Source organism: Erinaceus europaeus, chromosome 11 (assembly GCF_950295315.1).
Source record: "Erinaceus europaeus chromosome 11, mEriEur2.1, whole genome shotgun sequence".
Classification (NCBI taxonomy): Eukaryota; Metazoa; Chordata; class Mammalia; order Eulipotyphla; family Erinaceidae; genus Erinaceus; species Erinaceus europaeus.
This window is the reverse complement of record NC_080172.1, coordinates 75,385,458-75,405,798: the sequence shown is the minus strand read 5'-3', so window position 1 is coordinate 75,405,798 and position 20,341 is coordinate 75,385,458. Positions and strand designations below refer to the sequence as shown.

Genomic DNA, 20,341 nt, shown 5'->3' with positions numbered 1-20,341 from the left:
TTTTATCATAAATATAATAATGGGTGTTGCTCAAATTACTTTATAATTGTGGAAAGGCATATTAAGTGAGCAGTGAACACTGAGCTTTGAGTGTAATAAAAATTACAAAGAGAATCATCTAAAAAGCAGTTTTTCTATTCTTTAAAGCCCTCATTCTCCCCATCTTAACCAAGTGTTCTTTCTCTTCCATTAGAAAACCTGCAACAAGGGCAACAAAAGGGAATAAATAAATAAATATTTTTTAAAATTAAAAAAAAAGAAAACCTGTAGTTTTCTGTATTTTTATTATGTAGCATTATTGCATTGGAATTATATGTATACATATCATTTGTTGCCTAATCATGAATTGGAAAGTCAAATCTCCTTTAACCCTTTATTTGTGTTAATATTTTAAGTAATACCTTAAAAGTTTGTTGATATGATCTCCTGTAGCATAAAACAGTCCAAATGCTTTGTGGTGTTGGTGTCTTTATTTTTATTTTTTACCTCCAGGGTTATCACTGGGGCTCAGTGCCAGAACAAAAATCTCCTTCTGGTGGCTTTTTTTTTTTCATTCACTAGGACAGAAATTGGGGGGGCCAGGGGTAGGGATGGAGAGAAAGGTAAGAAGCCTGTGGACCTGCTTCATTGTATCCTCTCTGTAGATGGGGAGCAGGGGCTCAAACCCGGGGCCTTGCACATAGTACTATGTGTGCTTAACCAGGTGTACCACCACCCAGCCCTTATTGGTCATTTACTTCACAAAATCAGTCTTCCTCATAACCTAGAAGAATTCCGTAGGCATCTCTATTCTGTATCCCATATGACTGGTGCACAGAGGACACAAGATCAAGATAAAGATAAAAAAAACAGATCTGCAGTGCTTATAGATATTCTGTATACCTATTCTGTCTGAAAGAAACGGGATACACTAGAGGTCTTCAATGACAATGAGCTGACAGCGAAATGAGCAATGAAAGTCAAATATCCAACTCTAAGGTATTACAAGTCTATTTACAGACATGGATACTGCCTCAGTCCTGAACATTCCCAAGTGGTGGCAATAATAGGAAGAGACTCATATCAAATGGGATGGTAGAACAAAAAGCTCGACCTTCCTACTGTTCCTACTGTCAGTTATTAAGACAAGTAATAACGTTTGTAAGAGAACAAGAGGCCTGGCAGTGTGCACCTGGTTAAGTCCCCTGATCCCCACCTGTAAGGGAGAACTTTGGTAATGAACTGCTGCAGGTTTTCTCTAGCTTCCCCTTCCCTCTCAATTTCTGTCTCTAAAATGAGAACACTCCAAAAAGCTAGAAGTTGAGAAGATACATTTTAGAGGTCTGTTTCTTCAACTTGCTGGATAGAAACAAATGGAGAGAGTAGGGAGACATATCTGAAGCAGCACTGCTTTACTAGCAAAACTTTCCCCCTGCAGGTGGGGAATGGGGGCTCGAACCCAGGTCCTTGTACATTGTAATGTTTGCTCAACCAGGTGTGCCACCATCAGAGGTCTTTTCCTTTATTTATTTATTTTTTACCAGAGCACTGCTCAGTTCTGGCTTATGGTGGTTTGAACCTGAGACTAAAGAGCCTCAGGCATGAGAGTCTCTTTGCATAACCATTATGCTATCTCCCCTTGGCCCCCAAGGTTTGGTTTTCTGTATTTTTGTTTGCTATAACAAAGCATATATAGGATCTGTATATTAAATAATACCAAAAGCTGGTGAAAGACCTAAATAAGTGAAGACATATCATGGTCACAGGAAGGTTCAACACAGGGAAAGTTGTTTATAACTCAATATATACATTTTCTTTATTTTTTTTTTTACCAGAGCACTACTTGGCTCTGGCTTGTGGTGTGGGGGATTGAACCTGGGACTTTTGGAGCCTTAGACATGAGTTTCTCTGCATAACCATTAAATCTAACATTTCTATAAAAATCCAGCAAGATTTTTGCTGACAAGAGACAGGATTACTCCAAAATGTACACAGACAAGCTAAGACAATTTTGTGTGAAGAATAAGGTCTTTGTTAAGGCTTATAATACACAGCTGCAATAACCAAGACTAGTAAAAGACACTTTAATCAAAACTAGTAAAAAGAACAGACACGTTAGTCAACAGAGACTGTAGAAATAAACCAACGTTAGTTGAACTTACTTCTGATAAAGTAATTCCTTTTTTTTTAAAGAATTTTTTTTTTTTCTCCTCCAGGGTTATTGCTGTGGCTCGGTGCCTGCATTATGAATCCACTGTTCTGGGAGGCTATTTTTTCCCCTTTTGTTGCCCTGGTTGTTTTATCGTTGTGGCTATTATTATTGTTGCTATTGATGTCGTTGTTGGATAGGACATAGAAAAATCGAGAGAGGAGAAGACAGAGGAGAGAAAGACACCTGCAGACCTGCTTCACTGGTTGTGAAGTGACCCCCCTGCAGGTGGGGAGCTAGGGGCTTAAGCCGGGATCCTTCAGCCACTTTGTGCCAAATGCGCTTAACCAGCTGTACCACCGCCCGACCCCCCTTAAAAGAATTTTTCAATAAAAATAAGGGGATTGGGCAAAGACTGGTGCAAGGATCCCAGTTTTTTACTGTCGACTGTAAACCATTAATCACCCCAATAAATTTAAATAGGTCCACACACACATATATACATACATACATAGAATGACTTCTAGAAAAACTAAGTATTAAACCAAATGCTGGCAAGGATCATTCATGCTAAAATAGCAGAATCACACTGGACAATCTGACCTTTTAAAATATATATAAATATTGCACTTACCACTTCGCATCACTTTACACTGTCAGACACTTTTTAAGAAATGAAAATGTACGTACAGCTTTTATTATTTTTATTATTTATTTATTGGAGTAATAACAGCCAGAAATCGAGAGGGTAAGGAAGGTGGGGGGGGGGGGAGAGGAGAGACGCCTGCAGTACTGTTTCACCACTTGTGAAGCTATCCTCCACAGGTGGAGACCGGAGGCTCAAACCTGGGTCCTTATGCATTGTTAAATATGTGTTCGACCATGTGCACCACCACCTGGCCCCCACAATTTTCGTTTGCAATAGCAACTAAAATGATATTCAAAGAGTGAATGAATAAAATTCAGTACATCCATACCATGGAAAGGCAGTAATAGGTAAAATTGTGTGCACATACAACAATTTGATGAACCTCAAGAAATTAGTTAATAGAGAAAAAAGTTGAAAGCCGACTCTGTGTGATTCCAATGATGTATCATTCTGGGAACAAATTTATAGAACTGGAAAACAAATGGTTACCAAGTGTTAGAAATGAAAGAGAGAGAAGAAATGGGGCTATAAAAGCAGCCTTATGGTGCCTTGATTGTGGTAATAAAAACCTACACATTACAGTTATATAGAACTATATGCATGTCACTTGCGGCGGAGGGATGCAGAAAAAGGAGGTTTGGAGCAGACAGGGAACTCAATCCTTTATTTGCGCTGGCACCTCAGAGTTGGGTGAGAGAGAAGCAGCTTGGGCCATGTGGAGGTAGCAAAAATGGCCGCCTTGCACAGCAACCTTCCCTGTGTCTAATCACCCAAGTGAAAGGCGGGCGAGAGAGTGAGGTCCGGAAGAAGAAGGGCTTTTATGGAAATAGCTCTCACGAGAATGAGAAGGGGGAGGAGTAACCATAGCACTCCGGGGTAGGATAGTAACTCTCATGAGAATGAGAAGGGGGAGGAGTAACCAAAGCACTCCAACTATCGTGGGGAAACAACAGTGCCCTGAGGGCACAACATGGCAGATGTGACTGCATCTGCACAATTTCCCAGCATCTCCCCCTTTCCTTATATCTAATGGCCACAGTATAGGAAATTTAGAGTGGAGCAGGCTTAAGTGTTTTTAAGGAATGCCATGCTCAGGTGGGAGGATGTAGGATGTTTTTGTGCGGGAGGGAAGACTTACATGGCCTCCAACCTTGTGAGATTTATGTGTCCCCTCTGTGCTCAACCCCTCTGTAGAGAGAGAGACTTACCTGAAGGGACTCATCTCATAGGTTAAGCTCTGCCAGGCTCCACCATCTCCTCACAATTTTTCTACATCTTTCCCTATCTTTCTATGTAGTCATCGCATTAAGATGGGTCAATGTCTATAAAAGACTATCTGTGACTGAGGAATAGTGGTGGAGGGGTGAGCAGAGACCTTTTGGGCATAAACCTGAATGATAAAACAGGAAGGGACAAGTAGGGAAGGCTTGGTGTGCAAAGGAACGTTCCCTGTCTCTGGGGGGGGGGGGCAAGGGTTCGTAATGAGGGGGCGTTTCCTGCCTCAAAGGGCAGGACCTGTAGGCGGAAGGGCATGGCCCACCAAGCGGAGGGGCTATTTGGCATTGTACAGTCCTCAAGGCAACAGTCTGCAAAGTCTATGAACTATTCAGGGTCAGTCTTTGAAAAGCCAGCAGCATGAAGGGAAGGAAGCTGCTGTAAAATTGTGTAAAGTGTCCAAAGGGTAAACCAGCAAGTCCGATATAAGTGTCAGTCCAAAGTAGGCGACTAAGGGGAGAAATGGCAGGGGGTGAAACGCTGCATGAGGAAGGTCAGCCGCTGGAATTCCACGTCTCTGTAGACAGTGAGCTGGAACCACCAAAACGTGACAGGCAAAGCAGAAGCAGGAAGGGCAGACAGGCAGTAAAAAGTTCTGTCCTTGGAGTCTGTGAATCAGGTTCTTCAGATCGCGTTAAGTGACATCTAGGGTTTCGGGGGGTGTGCCATCTAGTGGGTGATGTCAGAGTGTGCAGGGGTCCAGCGGGATTCCTGTGAAAGAAACACAAACAATCTGCTTCTCGTGGTTAGCGGGGCATCTGAGCAGCTACTGCCCAGCCCCTTTCTGATTAATTTTTAAAATTTTATTATCTTTTTTATTGGATAGAGACAGCCAGAAAACGAGATAGGAGGTAATAAAGAGGGCTAGAGACAGAGACACCTGCAACACTGCATGACCATTTGCAAAACTTTCTCCCTCAAACTGGGGCTCAAACTGGGTCCTTGAGCATTTTAACATGTGAGCAACCAGGTTAGCCCTCTGGTCCTTATGATTAGATTTTTAAAACAAAAGTGGTCTGGGAAGTGGCATAGTGGATAAAGCATTGGACTCCTAAGAATTATAGAATTCAGTCCCCAGCAGCACATGTACCAGTTACAACTGAGTTCTCTTTCTCCCCTATCTCTCTCATAAATAAATCTTTGAAATATTTAACATAACTGCAAAATGGGTGAAGGGAGTAAAAAAAGTTACAGCTTTCCAATGATAAACTTTACCATTAGCTCTGGATTATATAGTCAGGATTTTCAGAACCTTCCTGGTTTCTGAATTTTTTATTGGATAAGAAAGAGAGAAATTGAGAGAGGAGGGAAAGATAAGAGAGGGGGAGAGAAAGAGACATCTGCAGACCTGCTTCACCACTTGTGAAGCGATACTCCATCTGCAAGTGGAGAACTGAGAGCTTGAACTGGGATCCTTGGCTAGGTTCTTGTACGTGTGCTTTACCCGGTGCACCACCACCTGGCCGTTTCTGAATTTTTCGCTGAACAACTATGTTCACAACAGTTAGAAAATAATAAACTCACTTGGGGTAAAAGGGCATAAAGTTGATTTACAATATCCTCCCCTTATTTTCTCTATCCGCTACCATCATCCTTCCCAATATCTTACTGATTCATTATGTTTCTGTTAATGCTAAAATATAAGGAGTTAAGGAGAAATACATTGGATCCAAAATAATATCTCCTCCACATCAAGCTCCCATGAGAAGGGATGGCTGTCATCCAAGATGTGAATAATTTTTTTTTTTTTTTTTTTTCCTCCAGGGTTATTGCTGGGCTCGGTGCCTGCACCATGAATCCACCGCTCCTGGAGGCCATTCCCCCCCCCCCCTTTTGTTGCCCTTGTTGTTGTGGCCTCGTTGTGGTTATTATTATTACCATTGTTGATGTTGTTCGTTGTTGGACAGGACAGAGAGAAATGGAGAGAGGAGGGGAAGACAGAGAAGGGGAGAGAAAGAAAGACAACTGCAGACCTGCTTCACCACTTGTGAAGCGACTCCCCTGCAGGTGGGGAGCCGGGGGCTTGAACCGGGATCATTACGCTGGTCCTTGCGCTTTGTGCCACATGCGCTTAACCCACTGCGCCACCGCCCGACCCCCCGCGAATAATTTCTATTGCCAGCAAGACCCATGGGGCCAAGACTTTCATGAGTTTGATAGTTTAAAATCCAGTTTTTATCCCTGGCACCATCAAAAGGTATAGCTGAGTAGTTCTCTCTTTTTTTCTTTTTTTTCCTCCAGGGTTATCACTGCACTACAAAACCACTCCTCCTGGAAGCCATTTTTCCCATTTTGTTGCCATTTGTTGTTTCTTATTGATAGTTAATTGCTGTTGTTATTGTTGGATAGGACAGAGAGAAATCAAGAGATGAGGGGAAGCCAGAGGGGAAGAGAAAGACACCTGCAGACTTGCTTCACTGCTTGTCAAGCGCCCCCTGAAGGTGAGGAGCTGGGGGCTTGAACCCAGATCCTTACTCCAGTCCTTGCGCTTTGTGCCTTGTGTGCTTAGCCAGTGTGCTACTGCCAGACCCCCAAGCTGAGCAGTTCTCTGGTACGTAGGTTAAGAGAAATTCAAAGAAAACCCAGATTTGGCAATGTGTTGGTTCCTTATGAAGAGGTTAATAAATTTATTTCAGATACAGAGAAATATACCACAACATTGCTCCACAATTCATGGTACTTAACCTTGGTGCCATGCTTGGTGTCCCTATGTGGTGCCAGGGGCTCAAACCCAAGGAAGTTCTAACACGGTAAAGCGCATGCTCTACCAAGGGAGATATCTCACAGCCCAGAATTACTTTTTGAGTATTTTATCAGTTCCCAAAGTTGCCTAGTATTAAACTGCAGCAAATGTTTACTGTTTTATTTTTTTAATCTTTCATTTTATTATTGGATAAAGACAGAGAAATTGAGAAGGGAGGGGGACACCTGAAGGCGTGCTTCACCACTTGTGAAGCTTTCCCCCTACAGGTGGGAAACTGTTTAAATTTTTAAATGTTTATTTCCTTTTGTTGCCCTTGTTTTTTATTGTTGTAGTTATTATTGTTGTTGATGTCGATGTTGGATAGGGCAGAGAGAAATAGAGGAGGCGAAGACAGAGAGGGGGAGAGAAAGATAGACACCTGCAGACCTGCTTCACCACTTGTGAAGCGACTCCCCTGCAGGTGGGGAGCCGGGGGCTCGAACCGGCATCCTTAGGCTGTTCCTTGCGCTTTGCGCCAGGTGCGCCGTAACCCGCTGCGCTACCGCCCGACTCCCCATTTTCTTTCTTTTTAAATTTTATGTATCTTAAGATAGATACAGAGAAGTAGAGAGTAGAAGAGTGCAAAGTACTGAAGTTGCCTTCAATGCAGTGGAGTCCAGACTCAAACCTGGGTTATACAAATGTAAAAAACAGCACACTGTCCAAATAAAGTATTCCGCTGACAAACAAAGTATTCCGCTGGTATCAGGGATTGAACCTGAGACCTCAGAGCCTCAGGCATGAGAGTCTTTTGCATAAACACTATGCTATTTCCTCAAGCTAAGTAGAGTGCAACTTTAAAGAGGTCAGTTTTTCTTTCTTTTCTTTTTTAATAGAAACAGGCAGAAAATAGTGAAAGAGGGGCAGGGGAGACAGCATAATGGTCATGCAAAACTTTCATGCCCAAGCTCTGAGGCCCCAGGTTCAATGTCCAGCACCACTATAATCCAGAGCTGAGCAGTGCTCTGGTCTCTCATTAAAATAAAAAAATAAAACGTGTGAGAGAGAAAACCATTACACTGAAGCTTCCTCTGGTGTGTGTGTGTGTTGGTGGGGGGGGGTCTGGGTTCAAATGCAGATCTCATGCATGGCAAAGCAGTATACTACCCAAGTAAGCTATGTTGGTAGCTGGACCAAAAAATATTTTTATTGATTTTTTTTTTTTTGCTACCAAGGTTATCACTGGGGTTGGATGCCTGCACTATAAATCCACCACTCCTAGTAGCCACTTTTTCCTCCCCCACCCCCCCTTTTTTTTTTTTATAGATAGGACAGAAATTGAGAGGGAAAGGAAAGACAGAGACACCTGCAAACCTGCTTCACAGCTCCTGAAGCACCCCCACATAGGTGGGCAGTGGGAGTTCCAACATGTGTCCTTGTGCATGGTAAAGTGTGTGTGCTTAACTGGGTGAATCACCGCCTGACCCCCTATTGAAAAAGTTCTAAAGACCTGCCCCCATACCAACATAAAGGAATTGTTCTAGGTCTTTGCTTAAAGAATGATACAGAGCAGGTTTTTAGTAATAAAGATGATTTCTGGGAAATGCCAGGCAAAAAAGCAAGTATCATTAACAACTACTGATGGGACCCAAATTGTTCAATACACAATTGCTCTCCTTTACTGTTACAAAACTAACTGTAAAAACCATTATTTTAAATCTGACTTACAGCACTGTTTTTCACTTTCAGTACACTGTTGAATAAATTGCATAAGCTATTCAGCACATTATAGTCTCATTGCATAGTTTTTCCCAACTGTAGGTTACTGTAAGTGTTCTGAGCATGTTTAAGGCAGGTTCAGATGGGATTTCATCATTCAAGCACCATTTAAGTTTCCTTCAAAAGTACTTCCCTAAATTTCTTCTTCCAAAATGGTTTCCATAGCCAGGTCCCAGGCAAAAGTAACGTGTACGCTCCACTAGGTACACCACTGCCTGGGCCTCAGCAAAAGTATTATAACCCTTCCATAGACTTTCTTGCTACTCTGATCCTTTTAAATGAATTGGTAGGGGTAGATAGCATAAAGAGACTAATGCCTGAGGCTCCAAAAGTACCAGGTTCAATCCCCCATACCACCATAAGCCAGAGTTGAGCTGTGCCCTGGTTAAAAAAAAAAAAGAAGAAAAATATAAAAAAAAAAATTAAACAAAGGTGGCCTGGGAGGTGGCACAGTGGATAAAACACTGGATTTTCAAGCATGAGGTCCTGAGTTCAATCCCTGGCAGCACATATACCAGAGTTCTTTCTCTCCTCCTATCTTTCTCATTAATAATAAATAAAATCTTAAAAAAAATTAAACAGATATTCTTATTTTCTAGCAAAGATAAGATTAAGGGGAAGGATAGTAATTTCCTTCTAAAGCAGACATGGGGAAGGTCTGGACTATGAAGTCATTTTTGTCTAGCTTTGCCAGGCAAGTGCAGACAAGAATCAAAAATTCAATAAATTTAGTTGCTTTTAGCCACAGCAACATTAAGTGCTAATTTTAAGTTGATAATTTTGTATAGCTCATGAAAGATGGGACAAAAAAAAAAAAACTTTCCCAATCCTGTACTAGAATGTCTTAGAAACAATCATCCTGTTGGTAGGACTCAGATGTTGACAGCTGCATTCTTAACTTTTTTTTTTTTTAATTACTTTGAGAGTTTCACAAGAGGCAGAAAAGAGACAGAGATAAGCCAGAGCATTATTATAGTAAATGTGATGTTAGGCTAGAACTAGGAACCTCAAGCAGGAAAATCAGATGCTCTTTTACCAGTTACTTCTCAAGCCACTGAATTTAACTTTCTTCCTCTGCTTTAGCCTCTACTGAAAATAACACATTCCTCTGGCAGAACAACAGCCAGAAACATGACCCAAGTATGACACAAACCTCAGGAGCACAGTTGATGCACTCAGGCACTTTTTGGGAGGTTGGGGGAGTGAAAGCAGTTAAGCTCCATGGTTTGTTGTGAAGTATATACAGGCTGAAATTCTTTGCAAGACTACAAAGTGGCAGTCATCAGTCATCGTTCTCCACATGCCTCCTCTGATCTTCTCCATCCCTGTGCCCAGATTTCAGGCTAAGGGAAACTCAAAATCCACAATGCAGGGACTCAGGCAGTTCTCTCAAGTAAGCAAGTTTGGCAACATACTTGCTATTGTATATGCTGAGTCATGAACAAAAGACCACCAAGCAGTTCCATGATGCACTGGTAGGTCACTTCAAGTCACAGATAAAGACACACCAAGAAAGCTTCCTCCAATGTGGTGGGAGCCAGGCTTGCACCTGGGTCATACAGATGCTAAAGCAATACACAATCCAAGTAAACTATTTTATTTGCCCCACAGTATGTTATTAATAATGGACAATGCTACTAACATTTAACCTGAATTTATACTTCCTTTTCAGGAACATTTAATGTAACTTATTTGTAAAAGTTATAAGCATCTCAAACTACATAAGCAAAATATTAATAGTAATATAATCAAAAATTTAATTTTGAAAATTACACGTGGTCCGGGAGGTGGTGCAATGGTAAAGCTTTGGACTCTCAAGCATGAGGTCCTGAGTTAGATCCCCGGCAGCACATGGGCCAGAGAGATGTCAGGTTCTTTCTCTCTCCTCCTATCTTTCTCATAAATAAATAAATAAATAAAAAGAAAGAAAATTACACTTGAAAAGTTTAAAACTTAAATTTTCTGTCTTTGGGAGTTGGGTGGTGGCGCAACGGGTTAAGCACAGGTGGCGCAAAGTGCAAGGACCGGTGTAAGGAACCCGGTTGGAGCCCCTTGATCCCCACCTGCAGAGGAGATGCTTCACAAGTGGTGAAGCAGGTCTGCAGGTGTCTATCTTTCTCTCCCCCTCCTCCATTTCTCTGTCCTATCCAACAATGACGACATCAATAGCAACAACAATTAAAAAAAAAAAAGGGCAACAAAGGGAATATTTTTAAAAATTTTTCTGTCTTTATAACTTTATTTTTGTGAAGTAAAAGTTGAAAACTCTGAATAAATTCTTAATTTATAAAATTAATTATTTAGGGAGTTGGGTGGTAGCGCAGCGAGTTAAGCGCATGTGGCACAAAGCTCGAGAGCTGGCTTAAGGATTCCGGTTCGAGTCCCCGGCTCCCCACCTGCAGGGGAGTCACTTCACAGGCGGTGAAGCAGGTCTGCAGATGTCTGTCTTTCTCTACCCGTCTTCCCCTCTCCCCATTTCTTTCTGTCCTGTCTAACAACGACGACATCAATAACAACAATAACTACAACAATAAAAAACAACAAAGGCAACAAAAGGGAAAATAAATATTAAAATTTTTTTTAAAAATATTTATTTCCTCTTGTTGCCCTTTGTTGTTTTATTGTTGTAGTTATTGTTGTTTTGGTTGTTGGATAGGACAGAGAGAAATGGAGAGAAGAGGGGAAGACAGAGGAGGAGAGAAAGATAGAGACGGGCAGACCTGCTTCACCACCTGTGAAGCGACTCCCCTGCAGGTGGGGAGCCGGGGTTCGAACCCGGATCCTTATGCCGGTCCTTGTGCTTTGCGCCACCTGCGCTTAACCCGCTGCGCTACAGCCCGACTCCCCTAAAAAAATTTTTTTTTATCACAGCACTCACTGCTCAGCTGACTTATGGTGGTGCTGGGATAAACCTGGGACATTGGAGCCTCAAACACGACAGACTCTTTGCATAACTATTATGCTATCTATCCCCACCCCAAATAAAGTGTTTTTTTAAAAAAACAATTTGGGAGGTGGTGCAGTGGTTGGAGTGTTGGGTTTGAAAACATGGGGTGACAATTTTTTTTTTTTGCTCCTGGGGTTATTGCTGGGGCTTGGTGCACCATGAATCCACTTTTCCTGGAGGCTACTTTTTTCCCCTTTTGTTGCCCTGGTTGTATTATCTTTGTTGTGGTTTTATTATTGTTGATATTGTTGATATTGGATAGGACAGAGAGAAACTGAGAGAGGAGGGGAAGACAGAGGGGGAGAGAAAGACACCTGCAGACCTGCTTCACTGCTCAGGAAGCCACCCCCCCCTGCAGGTGGGGAGCTGGGGCTTGAACCGGGATCCTCACACCGGTCCTTGTGCTTTGTGCCACGTGAGCTTAACCCACTGCACTACCACCAACTCCCCAAAAAGAAATCTTTTAAAAGACTCTAGAATGGCCCATCCTTTTTATTATTATCTTTATTTGTTGGATAGAGACAGCCAGAAATCAAGAGGAAAGGAGGTGGTTGAGAGGGAGGGAGAGACAGAATGACACCTGCAACACTGCTTCACCACTCTCAAAGCTGTCCCCCTGCAAGTGGGGACTGGGAACTTGAACCCGGATCCTTGTGCGTTGTAACATGTGCACTCAGCTAGGTGTACCACAACCCTGCTCCCACCAAAAATTTTCTTATCAAGTGTTTATTACTTTAGACCTAGATGCCCTCCTCTCCTACCCCCTACTTTACTTCCTTCAATCACTACTACTCAACTAACTACACACAAGATCTATTAATCTCTTCTGACAGCATCAGTATTATCACTCATTGATAATATTGAGAAGAAATGATTGTCCCTAGGTCAACCTTAGAATTACCAAACAAGTAAATGCAGTAAAACTCAAGGTTACCTTAGACCACACAGAAATCCTAGGTGTATTTCCTCCCCAACTTGAGACCAGACCCTATAAATCTAATACTGGTTTGGATACACAACAACTGACACTCATCACTTCAACAACTGAGAGAAAAATCTAAGCTTATCAAATGAAGGGACTACAAAAACTGGAAAAGGGCAAGAGAGTGGCTAACTTAATGATGTCCTTTTTAGTCACTACCAAGCCACCCCATCACCTAGAGCCCTAGACAGGAAATCCTAGGATTCTCCCATAGATACAATGGGTCTAGATCACTACTAGATCCCTCTCTCTGCTATAACTGGTCACTTCCATCCATCATCATATGCCCTCTTGTGAGCTTCTTGACTGTACACTCACTATGAACTAGCAATGGTAAGAACTCCCCCTTTTTCCCAAAGGGAGGCTGGGTCATCCTACTCTGCCATTTAAGGAAGACTGATCCTGAAATAAGCGCAGCCTAAATTGTTCCCAGCTGTTACCACAAACCGTGAGCTCAGACTGACAGGGACTCAAAACCTATACAGGCTCCTGTGTTAAATATGAATATACATTGGCCCTCAGACTGATGTGGTCAATAATTCATTTACTCTCTACCCTGATCCAGTTTTCTAGTCTTATTCTCAAATGATACCATCTTCCTAGATAATATTTTTAGCCTACCTCCATCCATGTTAGCTATCAAGCTCAACCAAGTACTACTTTAAGTAAAAATAGACTTGCTTCTTTCCACCTTAAAATCCCTATCCTCAGAGCCAGGTGGTGGCTCATCTGGCTAAGCCCTCACATTGCAGTGCACAAGGATGCAGGTTCAAGCCCCTGGTCCCCACCTGCAGAGGGAAAGCTTCACAAGTGGTGAAGCAGGGCTGCAGGTGTCTCTCTGTCTCTCTCCTCTTGATTTCTGGATGTCTCTATTCAATAATAAATAAATACATTTTTTTAAAAAATCCCTATCCTCACCTGCTCTATCCTTACCTTTTGGTAACAGTTGATTAGGCATTTTGTTCTGCTTTTATCTTATCGTCTTTCAGACACCAAGCTGCAGATGCTACTATGATTCTGTCCTGAACTCCCTGGGCAGAAGACCACACCAATGCGCCCTGGAACCTCACCTCTCCAGGGTCCTAACCCACAGCATCAAAGCTTTCTTCAATGTGGTGGGACCAGGTTCAAACCTGGGCTGTGCACACAGCAAAGTAGCACATTATCCAAGTGAGCTATTTCACCACCCCCAAAAGAATTACTTCAACTAGCTGCTGTTCAAAATTAGGTACTGATGTTAACATTTTTTCTTTCTAGCACTTAACAGAAAGTTAATGATGAATCCAATAACCTTGGTAGAACCAAGTAACAAAATAAAAACCAAGTAACTAGATTTATTTAGTTCTCCAAGCCCAAATTACAAGAGCACTGATGATCAAATATAAACCATTGGCTTTCCATCAGAAAGCCAATAGAAGCAAATAGGCACGCCATGCAGATTACCTCCTACAACATAACTTCAAGACTGATTAAGTGCTACAAAACTAACCATTTGTTCTTTCCTTCTCTCTCCTTCCTTTTTTCATTTTTTAAAGATAGAAGATAGGCAGAGAAAGAAGGAAAGAGACCACAGTTCCAAAGCAGTGGGGCTGGGCTTGAACCTGTGACACACACATGGCTAAGCAGTACACTATCCAGGTAAGCTTTTTTCCCTAGCTCTATTTTGATAAATATATGTATCTTTTGCCACCAGGGTTATTGCTGGAGCTAAGTGCCTGCACTACGAATCCACTGATCCTGGAGGCCATTTTCCCCATTTTGTTGTCATTACTGTTGTTGGATGGGATAAAGAAATTGATAGGAGACAGAAGGGAGAGAGAAAGACAGACACCTGCAGACCTGTTTCACCATCTGTGAAGTAACTCCCCTACAGGGGGGAGCTGGGAGCTCAAACTGGGATCCTTACTCTGGTCCTTGCACTTTGTGTCATGTACACAACCCACTGAGCTACCCCCAACCCCTCATTTTGCTATTTTTAACATGTCTGCTCTATCAAGTAAACCACCATCTGGCTCTCCACATTGCTATTTCTTTCTTCTTCTTTTCTTAATTTTTTAAAAAAATCTTTATTTATTTATTGGATATACACAGCCAGAAATTGAGAAGGAAGGGGGTGATAGAGAGGGAGGGAGAGAGAGAGAGAGAGACATCTGTAGCACTGCTTCACCACTTGAGAAACTTTCTTCCTGCAGGTGGGGACTGGGGACTCGAACATGGGTTCTTGTGCACTGTAACATGTACGCTCAAACAGATGTGCCACCACCCAGTCCCCACATTGCTATTTCTATACATCCTTGTACATACTGTGTATATGTTCCCTGAAATCTATGTCAATGCTATTGATTGTGACATTTCTAGGAGTAATTAACACTAAAAAAAACTATTTTTCTCAGAACTCAGCTTCAGAGGTGAAATCACATGTGAAGTATTTTTGCACACAAACATCTCTCCACTCTCTCACATTGATCAATTTGTAAATGTTTCTCCACTGGAAAAACATCATTAGGTGAGAAAGGGTCATGGTGCACCTGGCTGAATGCACATATTACAATACACAAGGACCCAGGTTCAAGCCCCTGGTCCCCACCTGCAGGGGGAAAACTTTGCAAGTGGTGAAGCAGGGCTGCAGGTGTCTCTCTCCCTCTCTATCACCCCCTTCTCTCTTGATTTCTGGATGTCTCTATCCAATAAAGATAATTTTTTAAAAAGTAAAAAAAAAAGGTGAAAAAAGACTTTCTTGTAAGTAAAGGACCGAAATTAAGGCTAACAGTTATAAAAGATGTATTTGTATGCTTAAATTCAATGTAAACTTTTCTTGAATTAGACATTACATTTTTTATTTTTATTTTATTTTTACCATTTTTCCACTTTCTTGGACAGGACAGAGAGAAACTGAGAGTGGAGGGGGGAGAAAGACCTGCAGGCCTGCTTCACCACTTGTGAAGATATCCCCCCTGCATATGAGACATTACATTCTTTGAATATACCACAAAACTGAAGAGTTACTAAGCATAGTTTCAACACTAATCTCCAGTAAAAGGAAGATGCAAGAGTAATTATCTTTCTTAAATTTTTAAATATTTACTTTCCCTTTGTTGCCCTTGTCTATTGTTGTTGTAGTTATTATCATTGTTGCTGTTATTGATGTTGTCGTTGTTAGATCGGACAGAGAAAAATGGAGAGAGGAGCGGAAGAGGAAGACAGACACCCGCAGACCTGTTTCACAGCCTGTGAAGTGACTCCCCTGCAAGTGGGGAGCTAGGGGCTCAACTGGGATCCTTACTCCAGTCCTTGTGCTTCGCACCACGTGCACTTAACCCACTGTGCTACCGTCCAACTCCCGCAAAAGTAATTATCAAAGGGATGTTGGATAAAAGTGAGGGAAGGAGAGAGGGGAAAAGAGTGTCCTGGTTTATTTGTAGACTTATTCTAATTTTAGCTACAAAGACAACATACATGTTAAGGAGACAGCATAACAGTTCTGCAAAAGACATTCATGCCTCACTTAGGCTCTGAGATCCCAGATTCAATCTATAACACCACCATAAGCCAGAGCTGAGCAGTGCTCTGGCACCTCTTCATCGTCTATCTTTCTCTCTGTCCCATGACAGCATACTATTTAGATTTAGCCAGTTCTCCCAAAGGACATTGTGGGTCTTATTTATAACTTAAAGGTTATAAATGTTGTATTTCCTCCTATCTATTTGATACCCAGAGCTAATCAGTTTGCCCTCTCCACATTTTTATTGGACTTTATTTGGTTTCTTCTTTTTAATTTTTTTCTCAATTATCTTTATTTATTGGATAGAGATAGCCACCAATCGAGAGGGAAGGGAAAGATCGAGAGGGAGAGAGACAGAGGCACCTGGAGTAGTGCTTCACCACTTGTGAAGATGGGGACAGGGGTAAGGGGGGTAAGGGGGGGCTTGAACCTGGGTTGTTGTGCACTGGAACATATGTGCTCAATCAGTTGTGCCACCACCCGGCCCCTCTGGAAAGGAATCCCATGGAAGGGTAAAAGTCTCACTTTACTTTTAACTGTCAACTCTCTCCTCTCTCTTATCATGAGAGAACATGAATCAACAACTACCACAGAAGAAACTAAAGAGGATTTCTGATAATATATGTACAGGGCTGCCAAAATAAAACTGAAGAAAGCCCCCTCATATCATCAGCATGAATTTTAATATATCCCAAAATTGTGGCTATCCATCCACCTGTTATGAACCTACCTCATTCAAACAACTCTAGAATCATATTGTAAAACAGTCAAGGAAACAAGTTATGTTTCCTAGTAGAAATTCAATCTAATAGTCCAGAACAAAACTCTATTTCTCACACTAATAGAAATCTGCTAAAGCCTGAGCTGAGCAGTGCTCTGGTGTTTCTCTCTTCATCTCTCTCAAAAATAAAATTAATTAAAAAAATAAAAAATAAAAAAAGAAATCTGCTGAAAATTATATGCACAATAGAAACCAAACATGCATGTTGAACAAGTCTTGAAAAGAAGTGGAACACACACACGGATACCCTCAACTCATACATCAGAAACATTCATCTGTTATATATGAAATAACAAGATCTGATTTCATGTGGGTCCAGGAGAGGGCACAGAGGATGAAGTGTTGAAATTATAGACATGAAGTCCTGTGCCAGAGTGAAGCTCTGGGTTGACCTCAGCCCCCAGTTAATAAAAACAAATACATTTTAAATCTTATTTTAGAATTTATACTGATAGCTCATATTTTGGTCTAGTTTGATAACTCAAGGTAGAGAATTCATATTTTTCATTTAGTATCAGAGTATTTATGAAACATGCTTTGAGGGTTGGGGGAGATAACCATGTTTGTGCAAAAGACATTCCTGCCAAAGGTCCCAACATCCCAGCTTCAATCCCTGGCACTACCACAGGCCAGAGCTGAGTAGTGTTCTGACTAAAAAAAAAACATGGGAGGTGGGATAGGGGAGGGGAGAATAATAAGGGCTTTGGGTAAAATAGTATTAAAATGAGTAGGGTACATTTTTTTTCTCCACATCTTTTATTTCAATGGGGTAAATATTTTTAGGGAAAACCTGTAACATGAACCTTGAGACCTTTTATGTAAGAAGAAAATAAAACAGTTGGAAAGTCCAAGTTTTCTCTTGTGGGGATAGGATGGATGGAAAGAGACATACTATCTTTCAAGTATAAAGTGTGCAAGGTAGCTAAATTTTGTTTATCCTTTTAAATGATCACTTAAGAGGAACGTCAATAATTAATAACAAGACCTGAAGGAAAAGGGGAAATGAGAGTTTTATAAAGATTAAAGTAAACCTAGTTACTACAGAACTGGAAAATCCTTTCCTTTCTGACTGAATAAAAGCAGCCATCAACTGCACCAGTGTGTATTTTCAAGCAAACAGAAGCAAAACTCATTAGCTTTTAGAAAAATACACACATTTAATGTTGGTCTGTTTTAATTCTAAGTAAAGCAATTCCAAAAATACAAACTGAACATCAGAGTCATGTGAACCACCATGGTAAAATAAAACAGACATTCACAATAATTACGTCTAAGACAGTTCAGCTTAATAAATCATTTTTCATGTATGCTAAAGAAAGAATTACTAAAAATACTGCTGGTGTTCAGTTAGAATTAAAGGACTTTGGGGAAAATGAAATAATATGATACAGGTGGGAATGAATAAGGTTACACGGGATTTACATTTTCCATTACCCCTAGATATAAACAAACATTCAAAATCAACACAAACTCTGTGTGTTATTCTTCAAAATATTGCAGCTGCAGGAAAGGCAACTTTAAATTAATAGCTAGGGGGAAAATCAAGTTTTGGTGGAGGTAAACAGAAGTGACAGTATTTAATTTGCACTTTTGTAAAGCTCATTTGTACTTGGTCAACCAGAAACCAAATACAGGACACAATGAAGTTCTCTGCTTCTTTTGGCTATAATTTTATAAGAAAAGGTCATCTTTTGAAGATGTTTAAAGACATAAAGCAATTTTTTAAATGAACAGTCAAATAATATTGGAATAAATAAGTACTAACCTACATTTTTTCCATGCTGAAATCACTACACTTTACATAGTTTCCATTTTGGCAGCAAATTCCCCAATTTTTAGGTTAAAATCCACCAATCATTTTTAAGAGTAAAATGAGAAGCCACCAAAATAAGAATATTCTTCTGTTTACTCTTTGGCTAAAAACAAAACAAAACAAAAAGAATAGAAGACAACTCTAACACTGGTGATAAAAGAAAGTGTTTTTTCAAACATGTAAAATAAAGTTATCAATTTAAATCTTGGTACATTTTATAAAAACAAGAGGTAATGTTGTAATAAAACAGCAGTCACCTCTTCAGGCAACACACTGTTTTTTAACCCTGTGCAATAAAATACTTTGTTCATACTATACTTATTCAACATGACTAACAGTTACTACAGACATTTCAGGAATCTTCATGGGACTCCTATAAGACTTGCTGTTAAAACTGAGAGACATTTACAATCATAATGTGCCATGAAAATGTTGTTTCTAGTAGGAGATAATGTTCATATTATTTGAATTTGTTTTAGGTACTGAACAGCTGAATTACAAGGACTGAAAGTGAAAAGCATTCTAAATGCCCATGAACACTTGTTGTTCACACCCTTCTTCAGAACACACTAAAACTTATCGAACACATTTCTCTTCATACATAGCAAGCAACAGCACCCAATAAAAGCCTGAGAAGAAATGCTGCTGTGTAAATACTGCAACTATTCCTGAAAAAAGAATTATGGGATATATTCTCCAAAGCTGCCCATTCCCATAATTTGTATTGCATAGGTCACATAATCACACACATACATATACAGGTGTGTATATATATGTACATGCAAAGAATATATTAAGACGACAATGAAGTCTAGTCACAGAGCAATTTACAGGCTCAATATATTTTTTACACTTTGCTTGAAAGAAATTTTCAATATTTTACAGTTTTTAAGTAGGCATTATATACACTGCACTTTATGAAATCTAAAAGGTATTGAAATAAACTTTTTCCAACATTTTGGTAACAACAAACAATGTTTCTTCAAATACTTGTGCTATCTATCTACATGATCAGTTTGCTGATAATCACTAATCACAAAAACTGACTCAATGGAATAATTAGAAAAATTATCTAACACCATGCATGGTTTTGAATCATTTTAATATTCTATCCTAGAAACATTCTACAAATCTTAAGATTTAAAAAATTAAGTCTCTGTTCTGATTTTTTTAAAAGATATCTTTTTATGACAATATCCATAACATTGACAGGTACATGTTAAGGCTAGTATCATTTTGTTTTGTGAAATTTTTTGCCTTTTTTATTTTTATTTTTAAGAAAGATAGTAAAAGCCAGACCACCTTAGGGCTTTCAACTGTACTACTGAAAATCAGAGTGCAGTGAACATAATGTTCAGTCCTACAGTCAGGATGCAGTTGCTCCTTCCCATTCCACAAGATACTGCACCTTTCCATCAAGTGTCACCCGACGAGCCAGCACTCGGTATTTTTCACCACATGCTATTCTACCGGCAGCACCAAAATAACTGGTAATTGAGTTCTTTAAGTGATTAAGTTGCAACTCCTGATCTGCTAAGTTATTCAGAATCTCTGTGTTGAGTTCATCAAACTGGTAGTCATCTTTGCCTTCATCGTCTTTTACAATTTCTGAGTTCTGAGTCTGGAGTGCTCTTCTTGGAAGACGGCCTCTCCTCCTCCGCAAATGTGGTATTGAAGCAGGCCAAGATCTTCCTGTACGAGTTCTTTTTCTGGAGTCAGATAATCTATGAAATAAAAAAGGCCACTACTAAAAAAAAAGTGACTACTAAATATCTTTTAGCCATAAAATCTGTGTTCTAATT

General features: G+C 40.4%; 1 protein-coding gene across 9 annotated transcripts in view; it reads right to left on the bottom strand.

Moving 5' to 3' along the window:
- Window positions 1-17,858: 17,858 nt before the first annotated feature.
- The window catches only part of MTF2 (metal response element binding transcription factor 2), a 57,931-nt gene continuing 55,448 nt past the window's right edge, over window positions 17,859-20,341 (bottom strand). For 8 of the 9 annotated variants that reach the window (XM_007533270.2, XM_007533271.2, XM_060202075.1 and 5 more), the window contains one exon: window positions 17,859-20,263. In XM_007533270.2, the coding sequence (XP_007533332.1) occupies window positions 19,906-20,263 (358 nt within the window). In that variant the 3' untranslated portion in view covers window positions 17,859-19,905. The remainder of the gene's footprint in view (window positions 20,264-20,341) is intronic. The other variant, XR_009552613.1, reaches the window with a different exon arrangement.